The 24,378-nt window shown below is 33.3% G+C and overlaps 1 protein-coding gene across 2 annotated transcripts; it reads right to left on the reverse strand.

Moving 5' to 3' along the window:
• Positions 1-91: 91 nt before the first annotated feature.
• On the reverse strand, positions 92-11,818 carry LOC132615715 (endoribonuclease Dicer homolog 2-like). Of its 2 annotated transcripts, XM_060330318.1 has the most exons (23): positions 11,675-11,818; positions 10,113-10,193; positions 9,820-9,997; positions 9,485-9,598; positions 9,269-9,403; positions 8,481-8,565; positions 8,300-8,364; positions 7,830-7,970; positions 7,591-7,719; positions 7,376-7,505; positions 7,182-7,281; positions 6,447-6,642; positions 6,203-6,363; positions 5,755-5,973; positions 4,666-4,895; positions 4,314-4,588; positions 3,591-4,021; positions 3,397-3,500; positions 3,110-3,306; positions 2,795-3,004; positions 1,973-2,383; positions 748-1,026; positions 92-642 (listed from the first exon to the last, which is right to left on the reverse strand). In XM_060330318.1, exons 2-23 carry the CDS (start codon positions 10,181-10,183, stop codon positions 292-294), a joined length of 4,212 nt encoding a protein of 1,403 aa, XP_060186301.1. In that variant the 5' UTR covers positions 10,184-10,193; positions 11,675-11,818; the 3' UTR covers positions 92-291. The 2 variants fall into 2 exon arrangements, with proteins under 2 accessions (XP_060186301.1, XP_060186302.1); XM_060330319.1 differs by lacking the exons at positions 9,269-9,403; positions 9,485-9,598; positions 9,820-9,997; positions 10,113-10,193; positions 11,675-11,818 and having other exon boundaries at positions 8,477-8,548.
• Positions 11,819-24,378: the final 12,560 nt, after the last annotated feature.

Raw genomic sequence — 24,378 nt, forward strand, 5'->3', positions numbered from 1 at the left:
AGGGTTCTCTTAATGAGTGCCCCACCAGCTGTTTGTAATCTTCTTGTACATTACGATTGATGATATAATAGAGAACATTGTACATCAAATAAATGGTCAACTACCAAACTATAAAAAACATTACCGTTTTGAACAAGCATGGTATTAGAGAATTTATCAAAGGACATAAGCTGAATGTTTTGGGTTACAAATGAAGAATCTCTGTTTATGATATATTAATGCAACTTCTTCAAGCCTTTAAGCAATTCTGGAAATTTTGTAAATTGAAGTTGTGCAAAAAAGCAATTGTTGCTATGCATTGGATGCACATTCCTTTAGAGACTTGAGCACATTTTTGCTAGCCACCTTCTTGGTTATTATTTTGTCTCGCCCCGAGCACGTGCTCTTGTAAACAACACCATTTGCTTCAACCTCAACTGTAATATATGCCACACCATTCTCACGAGAGACGACATTCTTCTTCTTTATATAACATTTCTGGTCACATAGTTCACTTAACTCTCTTACAGGATGGAGCTTTATTGTCTGAGGTGTAATCAACGGTTCCAGAAGAGGTCGTATGCTCTGAAATGTAACATCTTTGTTGAAGCTAGAATCAACAAAGATCGCACCAGCAAGGGACTCAATAACATCTCCAAGCACCTATAGCGAACCCAAAAAAAAAATGATTTAGTAACTTTTTCTTTTGTATCTTAATTTTGTTCGGATAAAGTGTTATGTCTCAACTCCGAGGCAAGTATGCAATACCTTTGGGAAAGCAGTTTCAGCCTCCCATCCAAATGTGGACACAAGATCCAATTTCTCGCAATCCTTAACAGTACCAAATATCTGCCTCTGCAACTCTTGTGAGGCATGAAGAATATACTTGTGCAGGCCTGCCTTAACTGCAGAATAAGCATAGCATTCATTGTTTACAGAGGCAGATCTCAAATCAGTAATGAGTCCTGGAGTCAGTCCCGGATATTTGAAATAGAGATGTGCTGTAACAACATAATCTAACACTGCATCTCCAAGAAATTCCAAGCGCTGCATCATAGCCAGGTGATCATCACCATTTGAATCAATAAAGTTAAAAAGCCACAACTAATGTTCTTAAAAGAACAAACTATGAATATAAGCACTTGATATGAATCAATTCAAATGCGAATCTATATTGTCAGTATGCAAGGAAGGCTCAGTATACCGCAAAGAAACCACGCTGCAGCAGAAAATGATTTTCTTCCATTACATAACATCTATTTAGGAAAGGCCGAAATTGACTTTCTCAATCTCAACACTGTTTCAACCATTTAAGCATCTCCATTCATTTAGCGATATCGACAATGTAGATGTTCACAAAGAACTTCCACTTGCGTTCATTTCTTTCTCAGGTGTCCTAAAAGCCATACAAAAAGATTCCCAATGGAAGACAAAAGTCAAAAGGGAACGTGCCTCGAAGTACTGCTTTTGCTTTTATGCAATCATTATTATTATTACACATCCTGAGCTCATATAAAGATTGGTCCAAATGTGAGATACGCATTTTGAGCTTAAATAGATCAAGTTTATGGGAGATCTCATACCATTATAAGAACATTACCATCAAACAGAACAGGGAAATGAATATTGAACTTAATATAAGATGCAATGAGAGCGAGACAGGATTCATATTTATTATCATGTATAAAAGCATGGAACTTCCTTGAATGAATAAATATTTCATCGTCACTAGCAGCTGTATGAAGAACCATCAAATACTATGCAGCCTTTGGTTGCTCTAAATGGGCAGGTTCACAACTTTCCCAAACTAGGCAGCAATATATTTTAGTAATCAAACTGCAAAATATAGATCCAACTATTTCACAACAATAAGATAGATAATGTAATGTGCAGGTTCACATAGGCAGCAATATATTTTAGTAATCAAACTGCAAAATATAGATCCAACTATTTAACAACAGTAAGATAGATAATATTTAATTGCGAGAATAACCTGATAGCATCGTGGAATCTCAGGAAGCATGTAAGATCCGTGAGTTAGCGCTTCAACAAGCAAAGAAGGATCATTGAACTTGTAATGTAGCATGGATTCCAAGTATCTGACATTTACTAGCTTCTCGGCATTCATGGGGAAGTGCCTGGGCATAGGTGCATCAACAAAATCAATGTCCAGCCCAAGCCATTTCATAAATGATAAAGCCGCTACTTCCCCGCCCGAGCTGAGGTAGGCACCTATTAGAGCCTCAACCACATCAGCTACTCTCTTGCTTTTAATCTTCAGTTTTCCCCTACTATACATTTTTACTGACGGCATCAGGAATTCTTCGTCGAATTTGTGAACTTGAGAATTATCGCCAGGAATGAGCCATGTTTTAAGATCGAATGGTTCATTACGGATAAATCCCTGTAATCACAGTTTTTATTGAAGAGGAAACCAAAAGAAGAAAAACGAAAAAGAAATCAGAATTTCAGATAGCATTTGCATCCAGCAATATGCAGTTAAACAAACAAAATATAAAGACCCTAGTAACTCTCTAAGACTACACTGGATATTAACTTATTCAAGGATCCAAAAGCAATTGTTCGAAATTATTATGTCCCAAAATAAACGTACTCCAATTGATGCACTGACGGAATATGCATGTTTTATTACAGATATGAATAAACAACGGAAAATAACTACTAATTCCCATTAAACAAACAGTCAATATCGGAGCATTGATTAAAGTGACATGCAAATATCCCCTGGTTGTCCTTAAACCTCAGTGAGACATATCAGAAGGAAAAAAAAAAATTATCACCAAGAAATACCTACCGGTATTTTACGAGCAATTGCAAGCCTGCAGAGTGCAGCATTGGAAATGATTCTGTTTTTCTTAACGGTTAAAAGACCCTCGTGATGATTTTCATAAGTCTTGAACAGCTGTATACTGGCAGCATATTTGAGAAAAGAGTCTCCAAGTGTCTCGAGTGATTCCAAATGAAACTTCTCGAGGCATTTCTTTGTTGTCATTGCTTCCAAAACCTAAAATAATAAAACAAGGAGTAAGTTGCAAGAACGCTAGTCAACTGATGGGAAGACTGATTTAATTAGAACAAAGATCTGAGATGAGATCATAGCAGCACATACTTTAGCGGTTGGGATAAAAACATTTAGAGTGCAGTCATCCAAATGCATTCTTTTCAAATTTGAGGCCATAACCAAGGACTCAATCCGATGCATGATCGAAGGAACATATGAATAGGTATGAAGGGTAAAAATAGAGACAGGAGCCATGATAAGGGAACAAAGTTCAGGAGGCAACTCAACGGATGAATCAGTTGAATCTGCAAAGGAGGCCAAAGAGGTCAAACAAAATGAATAGGTGAATTTTCAGATATAAGCATTATATATAAAGGAGAACCATTTGATCAGACCTTTAGCCTTCTGAGCTCTACACCTCTGAAGGTAATTGTGCACTTTAGAAATATGCTTCCCCCTAAGAAGTGGTTCTCCTTCAAAGCATATCTTGATCCCATGCCTGTAAACCGCAAATTACTTAATATTTTTAAACTAAAAGATGATATATGGAAAAGGAGCACTAGGAAAATAAGTAGCTAATTGTACAAACCGTTTTTTGTAGTATTCTTTGTACGTAAAGGATTCTCCACTTCTCATATCCAACAATGAGTTGCAATCCAAATTATCCAAAAAACCGGTAATGCAATATATATGGCCGTTATGAGGTGTACAGACCAATGAGTTCTCCAACATGCAGCTACATACCACCCCAGTTTTGGTGTTCACACTGCGCTTGCTACCTTGTGTAGAACAGCAATCCATATGCTTATCCACAAGAACATGAGAAGGAAACAGCAAAGAATTCACACATTTCCAATTTATTTCAGGGGTTGAACCCAAAGACGGAAGCAAAAGATAATCAGAAACTGCAGAACCAATAGGCGACTGAACTGCAGCAGCCAAAGCGCCCTGCACTTTACTCAGATCACGGTCAAGAAGAATTCTGAAGACACTGACTTGAAAACTCTGACACCGTCGAATCTGGAGAGAAAGAGATAGATATATAAAAGGGATAAGTAAATTTATGGACCGCTAAAATAATAAGAGTCCACAAACGTATAGGTATTGTTTATCAAGTATAAATATACATATGATAAACATATTTTATACATATGTACATAAACAGTGAATGCGTTTTGTACATTTTGATTAGCGTCCGTAATTAATTTCGGCTGACAAGCCAAAAATGATTAATCCCTATATAAAAAGTATCACCAACCATTTTTACAGGTGGCAAGTAAAGAGATGATAAAAGCCATAAAATTATAGTCACCTCTTCAGAAGTAAGCGTAACAACTTTACTATAATTTAATTGCACTTGCAAGCGTCGTCCCCTATCAACGTCTAATTCAAAAGCCAATATCTCATCATCAAACATGAGCCTTTTCCTAACAGCAAGGATTATCCCATGAAGCGGGAAATCGTTGCAAGACTCGTGTTCCAACTCAACTAGGTAGCAGTAGTACACCGCTTCCGAATCATTGCCGCAATGGCTAACCAATTCTGGTGGAAAGTATTTTGATTCTTCAACAGTATGGATTTGACCTTCTGCACAATATAATAGGTTAGAACTCAAGTACCACAGTCCAAAACAAAACCCCTTATATAAAAGATGGTAGAGTTACCCAATTCTTTGTTGATGGCTTCTTCCTCCACAATATCAGGAACAAGATTGTCAGTCAAGGCCCCCATGTGATGAAGTTCTTTACAAGCTTCCAGGCATGCAAGTTGCTTCAATATTTTGGCATTCCCCTGTACACTTATAGTTCTTTGTAGTGGGCAACTTTTGGGAAGATGTAAGGTGCAGGTTTCTGTTTCATTATCAATCACACACCTAGGATTGGGCTTAAAGTACCTACAAATGAATTGGATGTCAGTCAGTAATGCAATATTTAAGGGATGCTTACCTTTTCCGGCTGTCCTAAAAATAATAGCTGGAAAATATATATGTTTTGTATATATTAAGTATATAGACATATAATATACATAAATATACAAATTACTCCCTCCGTTTCAATTTGTTTGTTCTTAGGGCCAGTTTGGACATAATTTGAAATCGGGTTGATATGAAGTCGAAATTTTATTCGGACATGCAACTTGAATTTCTAAAATTGTATTATTTATCATAAACATTAAAATCCCATAATTTGTGGTTATGAAGTTAAAATTTTGTTTGGACATGCAACTTGAATTTCTAAAATTGTATTATTTATCATAAACATGAAAATCCCATAATTTGTGGAAACTATCAAACTTCCCCAACTTTTAACATATTATCAAATGAGCAAACCATAATTCATAAGCAAGGCATAGGAATATCCTAAGGCGTTGCATTAATAAACCGCATTAAAGCCCCAAATCCTATGGCCAAACGCCTACTTACTCTGTTTCAAAAAACTGTGCCTCTTTCCTAATTTGGCAACACTTTAATTCTGACATTCCATGTGGCATGTTTAAGACCACAAGACTAAAGGGCGTTTTGGGACATTAAACATATCTTTACTTTATGATCACAAGATTCAAAAGTGTTCTTTACTTTCTTGAACTCCATGCCATCCATGCCAGTGAAAGTATATACTATGTTTTGTATATTTTGGCTAGTGCCCGTAATTAATTCCGGCCGACGGGCCAAAATGGGAAAAAAAAAACAAAAACAAAAACAAAATTTAACACATGAAACACTCAAAAGATAGCAAGAAATATGAAGTACAAACCCATCTGAAGGTAGCCTAGAGCAGTAGAAGTATAACAATGACACGCTAGAACTGAGGGTGACAACTGCTCCGGTGCTTTCAACTTTGTAGCAACGTTCAACAAGCAATTCATCGTCTAGAGGTGAACATGGAATAGAAGCATGACGTAATGATTCTTGCCGCATTATCTCCCCACTAGCCATATAGCTTTGCATGCGAGTGAGGGTTGAAGAATCCCCACTAGGATTTGAGCCAAAAATGAGAATGATCAGTCCATTGTTATAACTAAATCTTCCAAATTTTATCAATGATAAATGCACAAAATGCCAAGAGCTGAAGTAATTAACCAGAGCTGAAGTAATTAACCAGAGCAGAATAAATGTCTAAGTAAATAATACACCAAAAACAATCATGACAGAAATCTGAAAAACAATCATAGTATCAATTAGAATGGATGGACAAAATATACCTTCCGATCATCAGAAGAAAGTCGGAGTTTTGCATTCGAGCTCGTCCACGAGATTGTATAAAGCTACAAACAGTAGTTGAGGGATCAAACCGAACAACAAGGTTGCAGCTTTGGACATCCAAGCCCTCTTCAAGAATAGATGTCGCTACAATAATGTTCACCTGCAGCGTTTTGCATGGATACCATACTTCAAATCTTCAGAAATTATATAGAAAGCAAAAAAAAAAAAAAAAAATTGACTTACCAGACCCTTGCGAAATTTTTCGACAATTTTATTTTGGGTTTTCCTACTCTGTGACTGCACCACAGAAGTATGCCCTCCTGTGTACTCAGTTCTCCAACCAGTTAGTTCCGGAAGCAACTCATTCAATAGAGACCGAAGAACAATTGCTGTAATAATTCTCTCAACAAATATGATGCATCTCAAATCCTTCAGGTCCCTATCAGATTAAAAACGAAGTTTGTTGGTCAGTAATCACTAAATATATAATCATATTTCCCAACGACATAATGGATAATCTCAGTCACTGTCCAATTAAATCCCAGGGGAAGTGCCAACAAATACATAAAAGGAATAATTCATACAGCTATTGATCAATCCAAAGTAGGCTCCAGAACAATACCCACAATACAATCAAGTAATAAATAAAATCCACAAACCGAATGGCAAAAAAGTTTCAAACTCGAGATTCCGGGAAAATAATTTGGATCCTGTTCAAACAATCCAAATTATGGGAATATAACTGGGGGAAGGAAAAAGAAAGGCTTCAGAAAAGTATGTTCTCTACTATACATAATTTTTGGGCCAATAAGTGAAAGACAATCAATTAAAATAAGTGAAACCACAGAGCCACAAAAAGTTAAGAGAATCTAACTGACCATTTCTCTTTTTTCCAGTTATTCTACAAACTTCCCATAAGATTGAATTGACATTAAAGCTTTTGACTAATTGATAGATTGAATATCCAAACGCTCTCACCTGTACTCGAGAAGAGACTCTATAAGACAAGTAACTTTGGATGTCAAATATCCAGCATCCGTATTTGCCTGAATATCACCACCAATTGACCAATGTGACCCTATGTTAATAGGGAAGAGAGGTCAGAAAATTTTTGAAAAACATGCTTACAGCTCAGGGAGAAAAGAAAAAGGATATTGCTAACTACGATATACCAGATGGTAAGCGAGACAAGAAAACCTTAGATGCACCCAAACTGAAATCTCTAACAATTGTTTGGGCACATACATCTAGTTCTCCCCATGAAAAGAATTCATTTTCTGCACAGGACAAAAACTCGGCTGCCTGATTCAAAACAAAAGTCATGTTAGGAAAATGATCAAACAAACCGTTTAATTTCTTTTATGCACCAGCAAGGAACAAAATTTACCTTGAAAGCCAGCCAAGCACCCATCTCACTCAGACAAAATAGGAAAGCCTTATAAAGTTTTGTTAATCTTCTTGTTGCAGATCCAGCACTCATATAAGATAGATTTGACTTTGAAATCGAGCATTCATGCTGCAATGATAAGAAAAAAGTTAAAACAACTAAAATTGGAAGAGCAAAAATGTCTGACCCATATGTAAAGTAGAAAGACAAAATCCGTTGGCTAAAGAATAGATGTTTACCTTTTCTTTCAACCTTTTAAGGTCATGAGCTAAACTAAGAAACAATGTGCAAGAATTATTCACATTTTGATATATCTTCAGCTTCGTATTTGAGAATGGGATATACTCCGCCAAAACAGATTCACTTACGCACGTGTATACCTTCATTTACAAAGGAAGATCATAATAAGAGGAACCGAATCTATATATATGTAAATGTGTCTTTATGCCTTTCAGCTTATACAAGAGATATGACAGCAAGAAAGTAAGTGCAATGTTTTGATGACAAACATCCAAAAGCTAAAAGTTAAATGCTTGCACAGCACAAATATGAACTCTAAGTACAAAAAGAAACACTTGCAAAAATCATGCTGATGTCATCACTAATAAAATTTAAAGAAAGGGAAACAACATGGTTCTCTTCTCTGAAATACGTTGAAGCACGGAGTGCATGACAAAATAGATAAATGGAGAAGGTTAATTGCGAGAACCTTGGAATGCATAAGATTCTCGAGGTCACGAATCTTTTGCCAACAACTATCTGCCGTGCCAGAACCTGCATAAAAGGTATAAACATGAGAATCCACAGAAAGAGAGAAACCAGTTTCCTAACAGTATGATGCGGAAATATATCAAAAGATGACCAAAGCTATAAAATCAAATCACACCAACCTTTAGACTTTATAGGGGAAGCAGTCATCCCGAATATTCTTGGAAGTTGTGCGCTCACACAGGTTAATTGCCCATGATAAAATTCCTGAAAGAAAATCAATCCTCTAAGACAAGAATTGTTCAAGTACCATACTAAGTGTTATAAAGCAGGATTCTAGTTAGTCTTTTCTTATGTAGGCTACGTATGTACAACAGAAGCAACGGTGTGCCCATAAGGACTCCACATCAGGTAAATGTACATATCCTCTTGATATCTCATTTTGGTCAACTTTTCACAAGTGGTACCAGACATGTGACAAATAAAATGAAGTGATCAAATGTACTAAAATAAGATATTGTTAAAGTGGTAGGAAGTAGTAACTATAAAATAGTAATGAATATCCATTAACAAAGAAATCAAATGTTGTTGATATAACGCTGTTCCTTTCTTTCTGCTTTATGAATAGCATCACCCGGTTGACAGTTTTTTGCTAATTGCTGACATTATAAGTTTTTATAGTTAAACTCTTTTCTAGCAGGTAATATTTCCAGTTGATAAATCAGACATAAAACTTACACTATTTGAGAACATATCAACTCATTTCAGCAAACACACTTACTTACGGAACTCCACCATCATAATAATAATAATAATAATGTATTCAAACAATTTGCTTTGGATACGCGATAACCAAATTTAGTCAAGTATTTTGGAACCGAGAGTGTGACACGTATTACATAACAGCATCATCCCGGTGAAGAAATTGCACTTGATAAAATATAACCAACAATTACCACAAACAACGTACCTTCATTATGCAGGCATAGTCGTGTTTGCCTCGTGCATTGTGGCACTCATCAAATATTATAACCTTTATCATTTCTATTTTTAGAAAGCTATGCCTCAAAGCAGCAAGTAGTATCGCTGGTGTCATAACAAGTACCTGAAAGACGAAACCCTCCGGTGATTACTTAAGCAACTTTTAATAATTTATCACTGAAGATAAAACATAGTTCATACACACCTCATGGTCTTCCACTTCTTGTTGCCACATCGCAGCTTTCCAGTAATCAACACCCATTTCACCCCAATATGTTCCGACTTTTAAGTCAGTATGCATACTGATAGAATCTCCTTGCTTGTAATTATCAAATCAGAAGATCAACAACATTAGAACAAGTCAAATAGACAATTTTCGAACTAAAAGCATGTAACCTCAAAGAGTGTATCAAACTGCAAAACATGAGAAAACTAATGGGAAAGAAACAGCTCTACAATCTTTAGACATGATATTAATTTAAGTGGATACATTGATTCGTAAAAATGTTAGGGACTAGATTGAGAAGCCAGAAGTACTACCTGAGTCACCAGAACAACTTTCGGGACCAAGAAAACAGCTATGTACGGAGATGGCTTTCGAAGAAGGTACGCGTAGCTTCTAAGAAGCATTATCGCTATTAGGGTCTTTCCGGAACCAGTCTCCAAGTAAACAATGGTGTTCTGCTTTAGTGAAGTCTCCAGGGCTTCCAACTGATAACTGCATAACAATATCATACATAGAGAACACATATATTACAAAAGATCATTTTTTTGTTAAAAAAAAAATAAAAAAAAATTCTAACTCAATTAGAAAATCAATGTAAAATGCCAACCTTCTTGCAAAAGGCAGAGGGTCAGCGGAGAGCTGTTGGTTTTCTGAGACTTCAACATCAGCTGGCTCCATGGATTTTTATCTACATTAACATTAGACCAAAGACATAAGACACCAACTAAGTAATAACAACGAAATAAAAAAACTCTCCAAGAAAATTACAACCAGGTGATCATACATAAAGCAATCTATTTATCTACAACAACAACAACAACATAGCTTTATGAGGTTTGATGTTTAGGTGATATTGTATTCATGAACAGCAAGCTGGGATGTGGCTTAGCCGTGGTGCTTAACTGTTCAAACTTAGTGATTAATACAAAGTGATTAGTTACCATAAAAAATAAAAAAAGTGTAATCCCACAAGTGGGATCTAGGGAGGGTAGAGTGTACACAGACCTTACCCCTACCTTGGGAAGGACCTTACCCCTAGAGAGGTTGTTTCCGAAAGACCCTCGGCTTACCTACACACCCTTTTTACCAGTTCAAGGAAACACAAGAAAAAAAACAATATTCAAGGGAAGTATACGAATCAAACCAGAAAAAGACAAGATTTTGTAAGCAAAGCACGTACAATGAAAGATTTAACCCCCTGGTAAACATCCATTTAAAGAAATGCATAAAAGAGTAATCTTTATGAAAAAGAAACACAGTCAGTCTACCATTTCAAACAAACACAAAGAAAAACCATAACCCAAGAGAAGTACATGAATCAAACCAGAAAAAAAAAAAAAAGGATTTTGTAAGTTAAAGATTTAACTCATGTAAGACATCCATCCATTTCACATTGCATAAAAGAGTAATCTTTGTGAAAAACAAACACACCCTTTTTACCATTTAAAAGAAACACAAAGGAAAACCATAATCCAAGAGAAATATACTAATCAAACCAGGAAAAAAACAGGATTTTGTAAGTTAAAGCACATATAATCAAATATTTAACCCCCAAGTAAAACACCCATTTCAAAACAAAATGCATAAAAGAGTAATATTTATGAAAAACAAACACAGATATAGTCAGCTGGCTCCATTTATAGTTGCCTACATCAACATTGGACCAAACAAACATAAAGACACCAACATAACAACAATGATGAAACATAAAACACTCCAAGAAAATGACAACCAGGGGATCATACATAAAGCAACCTATTTTAAACCCAAAATCCAAGAGAAATATACTAATCAAACTAGAGAAAAACAACATTTAAACACATATTTAACCCCCATTATAAACACCCATATCAAAAAAAAAATGCATAAAAGAGTAATCTTTATGAAAAATAAACACTCCATAGGACCAAACAAACATAAAGACACCAACAAAGTTATTAAAATGAAATATAAAACACTCCAAGAAAATGACAACCAGGTGATCATACATAAAGCAACCTATTTATCTACATATCCTTTTTACCATTTTAAACAAACACAAAGAAAAACCAAAATCCAAGAGAAAAAAACAAGATTTTGTAAGTAAAACCACATATAATCAAAGATTTAACCCCCATTATAAACACCCATATCTATGAAAAAGAACACAAAATAGTTAGGAAATCTCACTGGCTAGAGTTGTATTGCAAAATCTTTGAAGAGAATGTTTCCAACAGTTTTTTTTTTTCAGTGAGAGAATGAATAAGATAGAGTGAGTGTGAAGAGAGATACACTGGGACTATATGTAGAGTTTTTAAATTTTAAGTTTCTATGACAAGGAAAAAATACCCCCACCCCACACCTCTACCCCCACCCCCAAGGGAAAAAACAAAAATAGTAGCACTGCACTTTAAGATCAAGGCTTATAAGTGAATCAAATCAGCTTATAATCTATTTCTAATTTATTTAGGTATCTGATAAAAATAAAAAATAGTTGAAATTAAGTTAAAAAATATTTAAAATAAATTAAAATTAAAAAATTGCTCAGCTCCAACTTATTTTTTTACTTAAAAGTCATTTTGATTTGATCAATAATTTTATTTTTTTATTCCTTATATTTTCTATTAATTTCAATACTACTCTTACTTTTAAAAACCCTTTAAGTATTTTTATTCAACGGCTTATATCAAAACATATATGCTTAAAAATCATTTTTTTTTCAGTTAATCCAAACTGGCTCCAAATCAATATAAGAAAGAGGGTGATTAAAATGAAAAGACAGAATCTTTTTGCCTAATATATAGGAAAACTGTAGCTTTAATGAGGGTACCGGACACTGGACACTAACCCAAAAAGGTACACATTTGTAAAAATTCAAGAAAAGTATAAGGGCTCGTTTGGCCATAAATATCAAAAACTTTTTCACTTCTTTTGGAATTTTTGAAGTTGGAGTTGTGTTTGGCCATAGATTTTGAAATTGTAGTTTTTGGTGAAATGTAGTGAAAAAAATTGAAATTTTTTGAAAAACAACTTTTTTTTTTTTAGTATTTCGGAATACAATTCCAGAAAAAAGTGAATAATTTTTATGACTAAACGCTAAAAGTAAAAAAAGTGAAAAAAAAATCAGAAAAAAGTGAATAATTTTTATGGACAAACGCCCACTAAGAATTTAACCAGAAAAAATTCAAGATTTTGTAAGTTAAGCACATATAATCAAAGATTAAACCACCATTGTTGACACCCAATTTTGTCCCTCCCTTATTTAATTCTATTCACTCGGGCTTCTAAATTTACTAAAGAACTAAATACTTTATTTTCACTACTATTATTTTTTCACTACTCTTATTTTTAAACATTACGAGCATTACTTTATCACAAATTTTTAATGTTCGTCATCGTTTCATTTTCGGGTTTGGAATCGCCAAATTAATTACAAAACAACACTTTGTTAAACCCTCATTTTTTTACATATTAATTGTCTTCATATAGTATATATTGTGCTAGTTGTTAAATTAGAAGTCCAAAAGTAATTAAATAAATGAAGAATGACCATATTTTCAGCCAAATAAATGGCCCAAACGACTGAACCCAATCTGTATGAAGTCTAAATTACATAAGCCCACACTCTAATCCCTTAACCTTTCAGCCCATTACCCACCTCCTTCATAATTTAACCGTCCGGCCCAAATAATTCGGCCCTATTATCTACCACCCGACCGGCCCACCCTTTTGTTCTTCTACCCTAAACCTAATGAAACAAAAAAGGAGCCTAAGGAAAACAAGATGGCCGCACAGCCCCCTCTCTCTCTCATCTCTTCTCTTTTGAAAAAAAAAAGGGGCTCCATTTTTCAACAATGGCAGATTCTTGTCGCCCCACTTTCGTGCAATCTTCCTTATTTTCGTGCTATCTTCAACGCTCCGGTCAACAAAAATGGCAACAAAAAAAAATACTTTCCCATTTTTTTTCCGAAACAAACCAACTTTAATGATTCGATTCTTGACTTCCAAACGACTCCTTGAACTTTGTTTGGAGCCAAAATCTCACGTTCAAAAAGAAACCCTAACCTTTTCCTATAAATACATCTCTAGTTCTTACCCGAAGGGGGACGGGGGGAGGGGGAGACACGAATATTTTATCTCAATACAGTCTTTAGCTTCCCTTTGTTTTAATCTGGTTTTGAACTTTAAAAATCAGGAAAACACTTTTTTGTTGAAACATGAGAATTGTGACGAAAGATTAAATTCTTGAGTAGTCGATTAACTTTCATCGTTGCTCCGCAAGAACTTTAACTACGACAGAGGTGCTTTAATTTTTTTTTTTACTCGAGTTTCGAATCTGTCAATACGAGAGTAGATTCGAGACCTCGACGCCCCATTTCACTGCACCCGAAAAAGGTCGTTACTGCTCTCCTTTTGCATTTTACCTGTTCCAAGAATATTTGTATGTGGTAGTAGTTTTCTTTCATCTTATTATTAGATACTATGAAGTAGTTATCGATTTTGTTTTGCCCGCCCGCTTTGTATCATGTTCCGAGTATAAAATCTTATCCTTTTGTTCAAAATATTTCCTGGTTAGAAGACGTGTATTAGGATTTTCTTTGAGTAGTAAGAATTTAGTTTTGGAGTATGTGTAAGAATTTATTCAGAATAGGAACCATGTTCATACTACATAACTATAGGGAATATTTCTAGTCAAGTATCCCTTGTATCATATGTCAAAGAGTCATGATTTAAATTTCCCTCAAGTGTCTCATTCAACTGCACAATCTTTTATCGGGGAATACGTTCTGGTTTGCTAGCCAGCAAGTTCTTTTATCTTTTACTTATTTGAGAAATTATGATTACTAGGATTTGCATGGTTAAAAGTAAATCACAAGTCTTCTTAGAGACTTCATTTAAAAAATGCTCATCCATTTAGAAAAATGATTAAAAGAGATATGTTTGTCGCCTTCAATAATAGCTGAAGCTACGACCTTCTAACCTTGCTGCAAAAACAATAGAAGCCCTATCTTTTTTTTTAAATCCTGAATGATGAATTAGTTGAAACTTGCTTGTCTCATTTTAAAGTGTGATTCAACGTGTTATTCGGCAGTCATATTTGGAGGTGTCTATTTTTTTTCAGGAATTATATCTACTTTTGTGTCTATCACCACTAGTCGTATCCGTTTTATTTGATATCCTGAATCTGTGCAAAAAAACAAGATGTCGTCTTCATATATTTTAACGTTAGAAGCACGTTATGATCTATTACTTAGAAATCCGCATTCTTTGGTTCGTTGATTTCTGATTGAGAATAAGATCTTCTCCCTGAATTTGTTATTTCTTCTTTTTACATGTACACATTGGAGCAAATGGAGTCTTAATTCGGGACTCACTCAAAAACAGAGTTCTAGAATTGAGACCCGGCGTTAATACATTATCCGTGCATGGAGTCGACATCTGTCCTTATTCCTTAATCTCATCCTACAACAAGAAAGCGATGAAATTCGCTTGGAGCTCGCCCATGGCGATTTCCTTTTCTCCTTTTCTTTTATTTTTGTCTTTTCACTCTGTTTATTATGTCTTTTGAATGTGCGTTGAATAATTTCTTTGGGTGCGTGTTTGATATTTTGATACTTGATATGATGATTAATTTAAGATTAGCATGAGACTAACTTTTAAATGTAGAATTGGGCCAATCGAGTTTGCTAAAAAATCAAGTCCAACTTCAAAGGCATTCACATAATATAATTTTTTTTTCTTCAAAACATCACAAATTTTACACTAATGTTGGATCATTTTGAGAGATAAAAGGCAAACTAATTACGTGGGTAACTTCTTCACTTTAATTCTTTTCCTACACCTGAAACGTGTATGTGTTAAAAACTTTTACATATTTGAACTAATAGCATCCCATAGGGCTTACTTTTAAACAACACTTAGAATCCTCTTTCACGCAAATTACTATAGTTTCTATAAATCTCTTTTTAATAACATTATTATATTTAAAACTTCACCGATACTTACAAAACTGTTTTTTTTCTTTTCTATAACATTACATTTACACTTAGCCTAACTAATCGTAAGTCCGGTCGGTTAACCATTGTTAATGGGTCTTAAAGGATGCCTAATACCTTCCCTTTAGACTAATTGAATCCTTACCTAGAATCTTAAGTTTCGCAGACCTTAAATAGAGCTAACTTTAAAAATAACTTTAATAAATTTAGGTGTCATAATTCACCATAAAATAATTAGGTGGCGACTCCTTAAAACAAACAAACAAAAAATAGAAATCTCAAATACGTCATACTTCTAACTTTAACTCTCCGGGGTAAAAAAAGGGGTGTGACAACCATTATAAACACACACATCAAAAAAAAATGCATAAAAGAGTAACCTTTTTATAAAGAAAAACACACAAGTTTAGTATGGAAAAACTCACTGGCTAGAGTTGAATAGCAAAAACTTTGAAGATGGTATTTTCAAGTAATTTTTTTGAGTGTTGAGTGAATAAAAAATGAGAGATATAAAAGGACTATATATAGAGGTTACAAGAAATAGCACAAGTACAATTTTTGATCAAATTAATAAATTTTTATTTTTATTTTTATTTTATTTTTCCAAAAAAAGAGAGAGAGTGATGAAAAGACAGAATCTTTTTGGCCTACTATATAGGTTTTGTAATGTTCTGTTTTGAATTTCTAGGGGAGAAAAACACTCCATATAATACATTTGTTATTTTTCTCCTATACTAGCCATGTTAATTTAGTTAATGACAATTCAACTTCTTATCGCACAGATGGAAATTGTGATAAAGAACAAGGATATTTATGTCATTTAACATAAGAATATGGACCAGGGATTCTAGTTCTCATCAATGTCACCTCAGTGTGCCCAGCACGTGAGCAAGAAATGAAAAAATAAAAAATATTAAACATTTTAAAAATTCAAAATAAAATTGGTTTCTTATGAAAAACAAAAAAGAAGAAAATAGAAGAACTAATAAATTAAATTTATTTGAGTGGTTTTGATCCTTTACATAAATGGCTTCCCCGAAAAAAATACAATAATTTAGGATTCTTTTCTAATTTTATGTCGGGAGGTAAGCGAGTTATTATATTTCTATAACGAAAAAAGTGGAATGTATTTTGACGATAGATTCTATATCGTATTACTTATAAGGAGTGTGATTAAATTTTTAAAATAAAATTGGTTTTTTGTCGGCAAAAAAAAAATACAAAATTAAATTTATTTGAATGGGTTTTGATGATTTGTATAAATGGCTTCCCCATAAAAAAAATACAATAATATGACATTGTTTTCCAAATTTATGTGGGGAGGCAAGCGAGTTATTATATTTTTGAAAAGTACAAAGCGGAATGTATTCTGGCGATAGATTCTACTCCATATTGTGTTACTTATGAGGAATATGATTCAAAGTTTAAAATAAAATTGATTTATTCTGGGAAAAAAAGAAGAAAAATTAAGTTGAGTGGTTTTTGATCCTTTGTGTGAATGACTTCCCATAAAAAATACAATAATATAAGATTGTTTTCCAAATTAATGTTGGGAGGTAAGTGAGTTATTAAATTTTTGAAAAGAAAAAAGCAGAATCTATTCTGTCGATAGATTCTTTATCTAATTACTTATAAGGAATGCGATTGAAAGTTTAAAATAAAATTGGTTTCTTGTGGAAAAAAAAGAGAGAGAAGAATTAACAAAATTAAATTTATTTAAGTGGTTTTTGATCCTTTGCATGAATGACTTCCCCATAAAAAAATAAAAAAGGATACAATAATATAGGATTGTTTTTCAAATTTATGTCGAGAGGTAAGCAATTTATTACATTTCTAAAAAGACTATATTGTATTACTTATAAGGAATGCGAATCTAAACAATGCCATCCAAAGAGATGAAAGATTAAAAGTTTAAAATAAGATTGGTTTCTTGTGAAAAAGAAAAAAAGAAGAATTAACAAAATTAAATTTATTTGAGTGCTTTTTGATCCCTTCCATGACCGACTTCCCCATAAAAAATACAATAATATAGGATTATTTTTCAAATTTATGTCAGGCTGTAAGTAAGTTCTTATATTTATGAAAAGAATAAAACGAAATTGATTCTGTCAATGGATTCTATATCGGATTACTCATGAGGAATGCTAATTTAAACAATGTCATTTAAAAGAAATCAACGGTTACCAAGACCGAGTCATTATATATTTATAATTCCAATGAGAGAGCACCTTTGTTTACACGTACCGATATTTTCATGCACTTGTGTTTATACGTGCCAATATTTTCATATAAGGTCACACTGAGAATTAACTAGTTACTTTTTAAAAAATTTAATTTCTTAAAATTAAATTTTAAAAATTGGATTCACGAGTTTGCAACCCAATAAAACGTTTTTGATAAAGTTGAAATCAGGTTGCATGGAATGTGAAATTCCTTTTTCCTAGTACTGTGACAATTTGAAGTTGTTTTAACCACAAAAACAAGTGACTGTTTAGTCTAGTATCACGAGTTTGAGCCCAATAATACATAAATGTCCTAATACGAAGAGTTTCCTCTTAAATGGATCCTTTGTGATGCCAATCTGGATCAGTCATGCTAGAGAATCTTGAAAACCAAATGATAAAACTCGAAAAAAAAAGTGTGTTTTAAATTTTCTATGCAATTTCATTTTAAACTTTAAGCACTAATTACTCGTTTTTTTTTTTCATTTGACGTACAACATCAATTTTAAAATCAAATTATTTTGGATTCGAGTCAAGAAGTTCCACTTTAGTGATAAAACGTTTTATAACAATTTGAGTGAATAAAATTAGGCCTCGTGGATTTTTTTTTATTTTTTTTTTGCTTTTCAAAAAGAGACCTCTAACTCTAAATGAAACGATACTCACCCCTCCACAATAACTTAATAGTGTGGACGGGTAGGTAGTTGAGTACAGCTTTAAATGTGAAAGTTGTTACATATCTACTTGAATCCATCAAAATTGCATGAAATAGCAGCTCACTTCACCCAAACATTTAAAAAAAAAAAAAAAAAACTAACATACACAAAAACTATTTTTCTCAATCAAATTAAGAAGAAAAGGAGACATTACTATTCTTTTGGTTCTTACAGAGGAAAGATATCATCTTGAATACTCTATGTTAAAGTAAATATATTGTCAACTTAAAAGGTTTGAGAATTAATTATAAAATCAATGACAATAAATATGTAACACTAATATCTAGGAGTAATTAAACCTCTTATATTTGTTCTTTAATCGCTCAAATCTAAGAAGTCTTTTGGGTTTTCAAAGTGGTTCATGAATCTTGGAAATTGAATAAGAGAAATACTTATCGAAGGCGTTAAATTTTAAAATCAATGATTAGAAAACGTTTTATTCTAAAATCATTGATAAAAAAAAAAACTTAAATTCTAGAATCACATATCAAAAGGCTTTGAATCCTAGACAGTAATTAGAAGGCGTGAAATCTTAGACACTGATCAGAAGGCGTTAAATCTTAAAATCGCTCATCAGAAGGCGTTAAATTCTAGACACTGTTCAAAAGGAGTTAGGTCCTAGAATCACTGATCAGAAGGCGTTAAATTCTAGAATCACTGATCAGAAGACATTAAATTTTAGAACCACTGATCGAAAGACATTAAATTCTAAAATAGTGATAAGAAGGCGTTAAATCCAATCAAAACGTTTTCAAATGCTACTTTATATGGCTCTGTTGAAATAATGATGCCAGTATTCTTCCATACATTTGTTTGTGAAAGAGATTTCAACTACATGTATATAGGAAGCTGCATTTAAGTGCCTCTAAACATAGAAAAAATGATAGTATAATATTGTCTTTCTTACAGTGTTATTATTAATGTTCTAATAACCATTTGAACTTTTTTTAATTTTATAAATTTGATTTTTTTATCTTGGTTCTAAGAGTAAGAGATGAGGATGAAAATATCACTACATCCATTTATTTAATACAGACAATTAAACAGGCACATTCATTATAAAAACAACATCAATTTTTTGAATGTCGTTGAGTGTCATACAATTATGCAATTGTTTGAGGAGAAACAGGGAACAAAGCATTCTCAATTGTTCTATGGCAAAAAGGGAAAAGGAAAGATACTATTGATGTCAACGAAAATGACGTCTAACAACTTATAGGAGCCTTTTTTTTTTTTTTTTTTTTTTTTTTTACAATCATATCATATTTGAGATTTACTAACTTGATTAATTGAGAATCGTTTTGTACAAATTCTATAAACGGACATTTTGCATATCAGTGGGGGTGGATTTAGGATTTTTAATTTATAGCTGGATCACAATTTTTTTGCTTATTAGGTTATGATATAGTATTATCTAAATATACTGAATGATATTTTTTAATACCAAAAACAAAAAATGAATTCAAATTCTAATTTTTTCCGAACAAGTAACTATAACAATGACTCTGCTACTACCTTACGAGAATTCTTTAGTTCTCTAAATACGCATCCAATACCTCTAATCCCTTTGTAAGGAAGGGAGCCCTTTACCCCTCAATGTGAGACTTCCTGGCTTGAATTCAAATTTCTCTAACATCAACCATCGAATGTAAAACCCCTCAAAAAAAATAAAAAATGTGAAACATTGTAAGTATTATATTTCAGTGATGTGGAGGGAACTGTTGAAACCTTGGTCTCCAAGAATTCACTTTGTCACTAGCTGAAGTACAATATTTTTCTGTTGATGTAGAAAGGGAAACTGTTCAAAACTTAGTCTCCAAGGAAAGCTCCATGTGTGGAGGGAAAAAAAAAATACAAATGGACACAGAACTTTCTATACTACGTACTTAAAGGACATTACTAACCCAAGGTCCGATAAAATTACAACTCTCATATTAGTGTCTGCACGATTAATTCTTGTATTATAAATTTTGCATTATTTTTTTTTTCAAATCAAACAATCCATTGTTAAGTATACTGACTTATGAAGAATTTGAGCTCTGAAACTGAAGCAGTTGACAACTTAATTTTCACCCTCTTTAGAGGTCCTACCTGATGCGCGTCTAAATTAATCGGCCTATCAATTACGAATCCCAGAAGATCAAATAGGAAAAAGAAAAAGTATTATATGTATAATTAGATGAGCTAAGAGAAAAGTATATCTCTGTAAGGCAACTTCTATGAGTTAATTTTTTAGATGGTCACTCAACTAAAGATAACTATTTCAGAAAGTCATTTTTTTTTGTTTTGTAATAGAAAAATCACTCTTACTATTGTCATTTCACCTACAAAATCACTCAACAGATTCATATAATATTTTCATGTAGATATTGCACCCCCACTCCCCGTGGTCTAAATATACCCCCACATGCCTTCTGTCATTAGTGTGAGGGGCATTTTTTAATTTTCTTAGGGGTCGTTTGGTTTAAGGACTCATTAGTCCCGGGATTATAATCCCGGGACTAATTTATCCCATCTATTGGGATTATTTTATACCATCTAAAAGATGGTGTAAAATAATCCCAGTATAAGTGGGTTAAGAAGGTATAAGCTGAGTTATTCCAGCACTAATTTTTATACCATGTTTGGTACAACGTATAAATTTATCCCAGCACTAATTTATACCTTATACCAAACATGGTATAAAAATTAGTGCTGGGATAACCCACCTTATACCTTAAACCAAACGACCCCTTAATGATTAAGAAAAATATTTGAACCCGAAGATACTGACAGTGGCAGAGTCACAATTTCTATTAAGGGGTTAAAAAAATTTAAAAGTAATCACACAAAGAAGTCAAAGAAATTCGACAACTACTATATACATATAAAAAAATTATATTAACCTTGCATATGTGATGTAATTTTTTGTTAGAGGAGATTCGGATAAATTCCCTTACCTGACTTAACTCCGCCTTGGATACCAGTGAGGATACTTATGGTCCAATAGATAAATGAAGGATGTTTTAAGCCTCAACCCAGTATATATGGTCAATCAAGTTGGTGGATCAGTTCTGACTAGCAAATACTAGACTCCTATTAAGCTATGTAACACGTTTTTGTAAATATGTGATGTCGCTTTTTAATCAACTGGCCTTCCTTTTTACCTGCTCCAAAGAGTATTGCTTCCTAGTTGGTTTTGTTGGGTCATTTGCACTTCTTTCCCGGCTTTGTGCTGGTCTTTAATTTTTGGCCTTCTTAATCGAACTAATGTCCCGAGGTTATAAGTTATGCATCATATATATTCACAAAATATGCTCATGCCATTAAAAAACTTATGCCTTTCTAATAATTTTTGGCCTTCTTAATCGAACTAATGTCCTGAGGATATAAGTTACGCATCATATATATCCACAAGATATGCCCACGCTATTAAAGAACTTATGCCTCTCTAAGCATAAGTTTGATTTTGAGTACCTCTAAATGTGAGTTCTCGCTAATTTCTCCTTTTTTTCATAGTTTTTTGTCAAATATAACAAATAAAGTTCAATGAATATTTTGGTGGAGACTAAAAATGTTAACTTTTGACAAATTTAAAGGACCAAAGCTATTAAGTGCATACTTCAGGCACTATTTCTAACTTACTTTGATAGTTAAGGGACCATTTTTATTAAATTGTGCTAAACTTAAAGGACCAAAATTGTTAAGTACATAATTAAGAGACTATTTTGAACCTACTCATAGTTAAGGGATCATTTATGTCGCTTTTCCTCCGTTCAAGTTCTTCACCGTCCTCATTTCGCACTAAAACCTCACTGAGTCAAACTGGCTGAGTCATCTAAGTTGCACTGAGTCAATGTGATTGATGCACAATGAAATAGAGAGTATTTGATAAATTTGAGGAAAATGGGTTGAAGCTTCTAGATTTTCTTAGAAATTGCAGAATTGCATTTTAGAGATTGAACTTTTGATGAAATGGTTGTGGGAATTTGGGTAAATTTTGTACAATTAAGTGTAGATTGGTGAAGAATGGGCTTGGGGTCCTGGGTCAAAATTTTGTACAATTAAGAGACAATTCTCATAATTCATTTTCAGGGGACATGTTTCGCTACATAGGAAAGAATGTAGTGAGATATCGAACAAATATGTCTAAATATATCAAATGATTTTTTCTAATACAAATAAAATTTTGAGTTCAAATTCTAATGTTTGCCGAACACATATCTAGAACAATGACTCCGGCCCTACCTAATGAGAATTCTTTTGTTCTCTAAATACGGATCCAATAGCTCTAATCCCTTTGTAAGGGAGGGAGCGTTTTGCCCCCAAACGGGAGACTTTCCGGCGCGAATTCGGATTTAGTCGAGCCCATATCGAACACTTAATGAAAAAAAAAAAAGGTGAAATAGTGTAAGTATTATATTTCAGTGATGTGGAGAGAACTGTTGAAACCTTGGTCCCTCAGGAATCATTTTGTCACTAGTTGAAGTGCAATATTTTTCTTTTGATGTGGAAAGGGAAACTGTTGAAAACTAGTCTCCAAGGAAAGCTCCAATAAATGAAGTAAAAAGAACAAATGGACAGAGAACAAATTCAAGGACATTATTAACAAAACGCGCTGGACGAAAATTATTTTTATATTTTTGATTTTTTCATTATTAATTCTTGTATTGCAATTTCTGCATAACTTATTTTTTAACCAAGCAATTCCTTGTTACTGCTAAGTCAGTATCGTAATTTGTACTATCAAAGGATATGATAGAATGGTTGGGACTTGGGATTCATCCACTATTTAGTAGAGGTTTCAAATTTGAGTTTTCAGTATGAATTTTCTTCATTGGGAGCTTAGTTAATTTTCACCCTCTTAGTGGACCTACATGATACGTGTCTAAATTAATCGGGCAACAAAATTCACTAATACCAAAAAGATCAAAACCTCCTCCATAGATAAAAAATTGTTTCATCCCAAGAACAACCTAAGCAATCGTCTTTTTTCCTCCTAGTTTAATTTCTTTATTTTGATAAATTTGTTGGGCAGTTAGGTTGAGAGTGTTGCTAATTTTTGAATCATTTATGTCATTCATGTGTTTCATAAGATTTTATCTGATTATATTTTAACAAACAATTGTATTCATTACACTTAATTGATTACAGTACAAATCAAGCAAACATCTTTTGAATTTCTCTCTGTTGGTTGCAAAAATGATGCCCTATTACGAAGAAGTAGATCTAGGAGGGGAGAATGGATTCACATGAACTTAGGAACCCCTCACAAATACGCTTATAAGTTATACAGAACATGATCAAAACTGCCCCTGATCTATTGGCTTGGGGCTAAAATGCTAATCGTTTACCTATTGGATCGTAAATGCCCTCACTGATATCTTTTGGTTCAAATATCCCCAAGCAATTAAAGAGTTCAAAAATGCCCTTGGACTAACGGCGGAAGTGACATGGCAATATATTTGGATCTTTATTTTTAATTGCTTAGGGGTATATTTTGGACCATTTCAATCGTTCGAGGGTATGCTTCAAATTATTACATTTGTTGTTGAATATGTATACTTCTTCCATTAGGCATAACTGTTGAAAAATATTAACAAGTATAGGCTAAAAGATAATATTAGCATATCATGTATATTGAAAGAAAATTGTCTCCATTAAGATTAAAGTAGAAATATCTGAGATAAAATCATAGACCTAAATGGATTTTATTGTAACTTTTGTATCAATTGCATACCTATACGTAATCCCTTCAATCCTGTGAGTGAAATGCGACAAAAGAAAAAGAAGGAAAATTCATGGGCGAATGGACCCATTATCTCAATCCCGTAGGGACTACGAGAACACCCAAAAGGGGCCTTTGACATGCAGGAGTCGCGGACTGAACATAGAACCCTTTAAAATAAGTGAAACACGTTTGCTATCCACTCTTAAGATTAAATTGACCTAACTCCGACAATTAGAAGTTAATGAATAAT

The sequence above is a fragment of the Lycium barbarum genome, chromosome 10 (genome assembly GCF_019175385.1).
Source record: "Lycium barbarum isolate Lr01 chromosome 10, ASM1917538v2, whole genome shotgun sequence".
In the NCBI taxonomy this organism is placed as follows: Eukaryota; Viridiplantae; Streptophyta; class Magnoliopsida; order Solanales; family Solanaceae; genus Lycium; species Lycium barbarum.

Bases quoted from the DNA above. Each gene is read 5' to 3' on its own strand.
- LOC132615715 (XM_060330318.1), bottom strand. From the start codon at position 10,183: ATGGAGCCAGCTGATGTTGAAGTCTCAGAAAACCAACAGCTCTCCGCT. The intron at 7,720-7,829 runs GTAAACATCTAT...TTATCATTGCAG, and splicing joins TTAAAAGGTTGAAAGAAAAG to CATGAATGCTCGATTTCAAA. The intron at 1,027-1,972 runs GTTATTCTCGCA...GCTATGATGCAG, and splicing joins AGATTCCACGATGCTATCAG to CGCTTGGAATTTCTTGGAGA.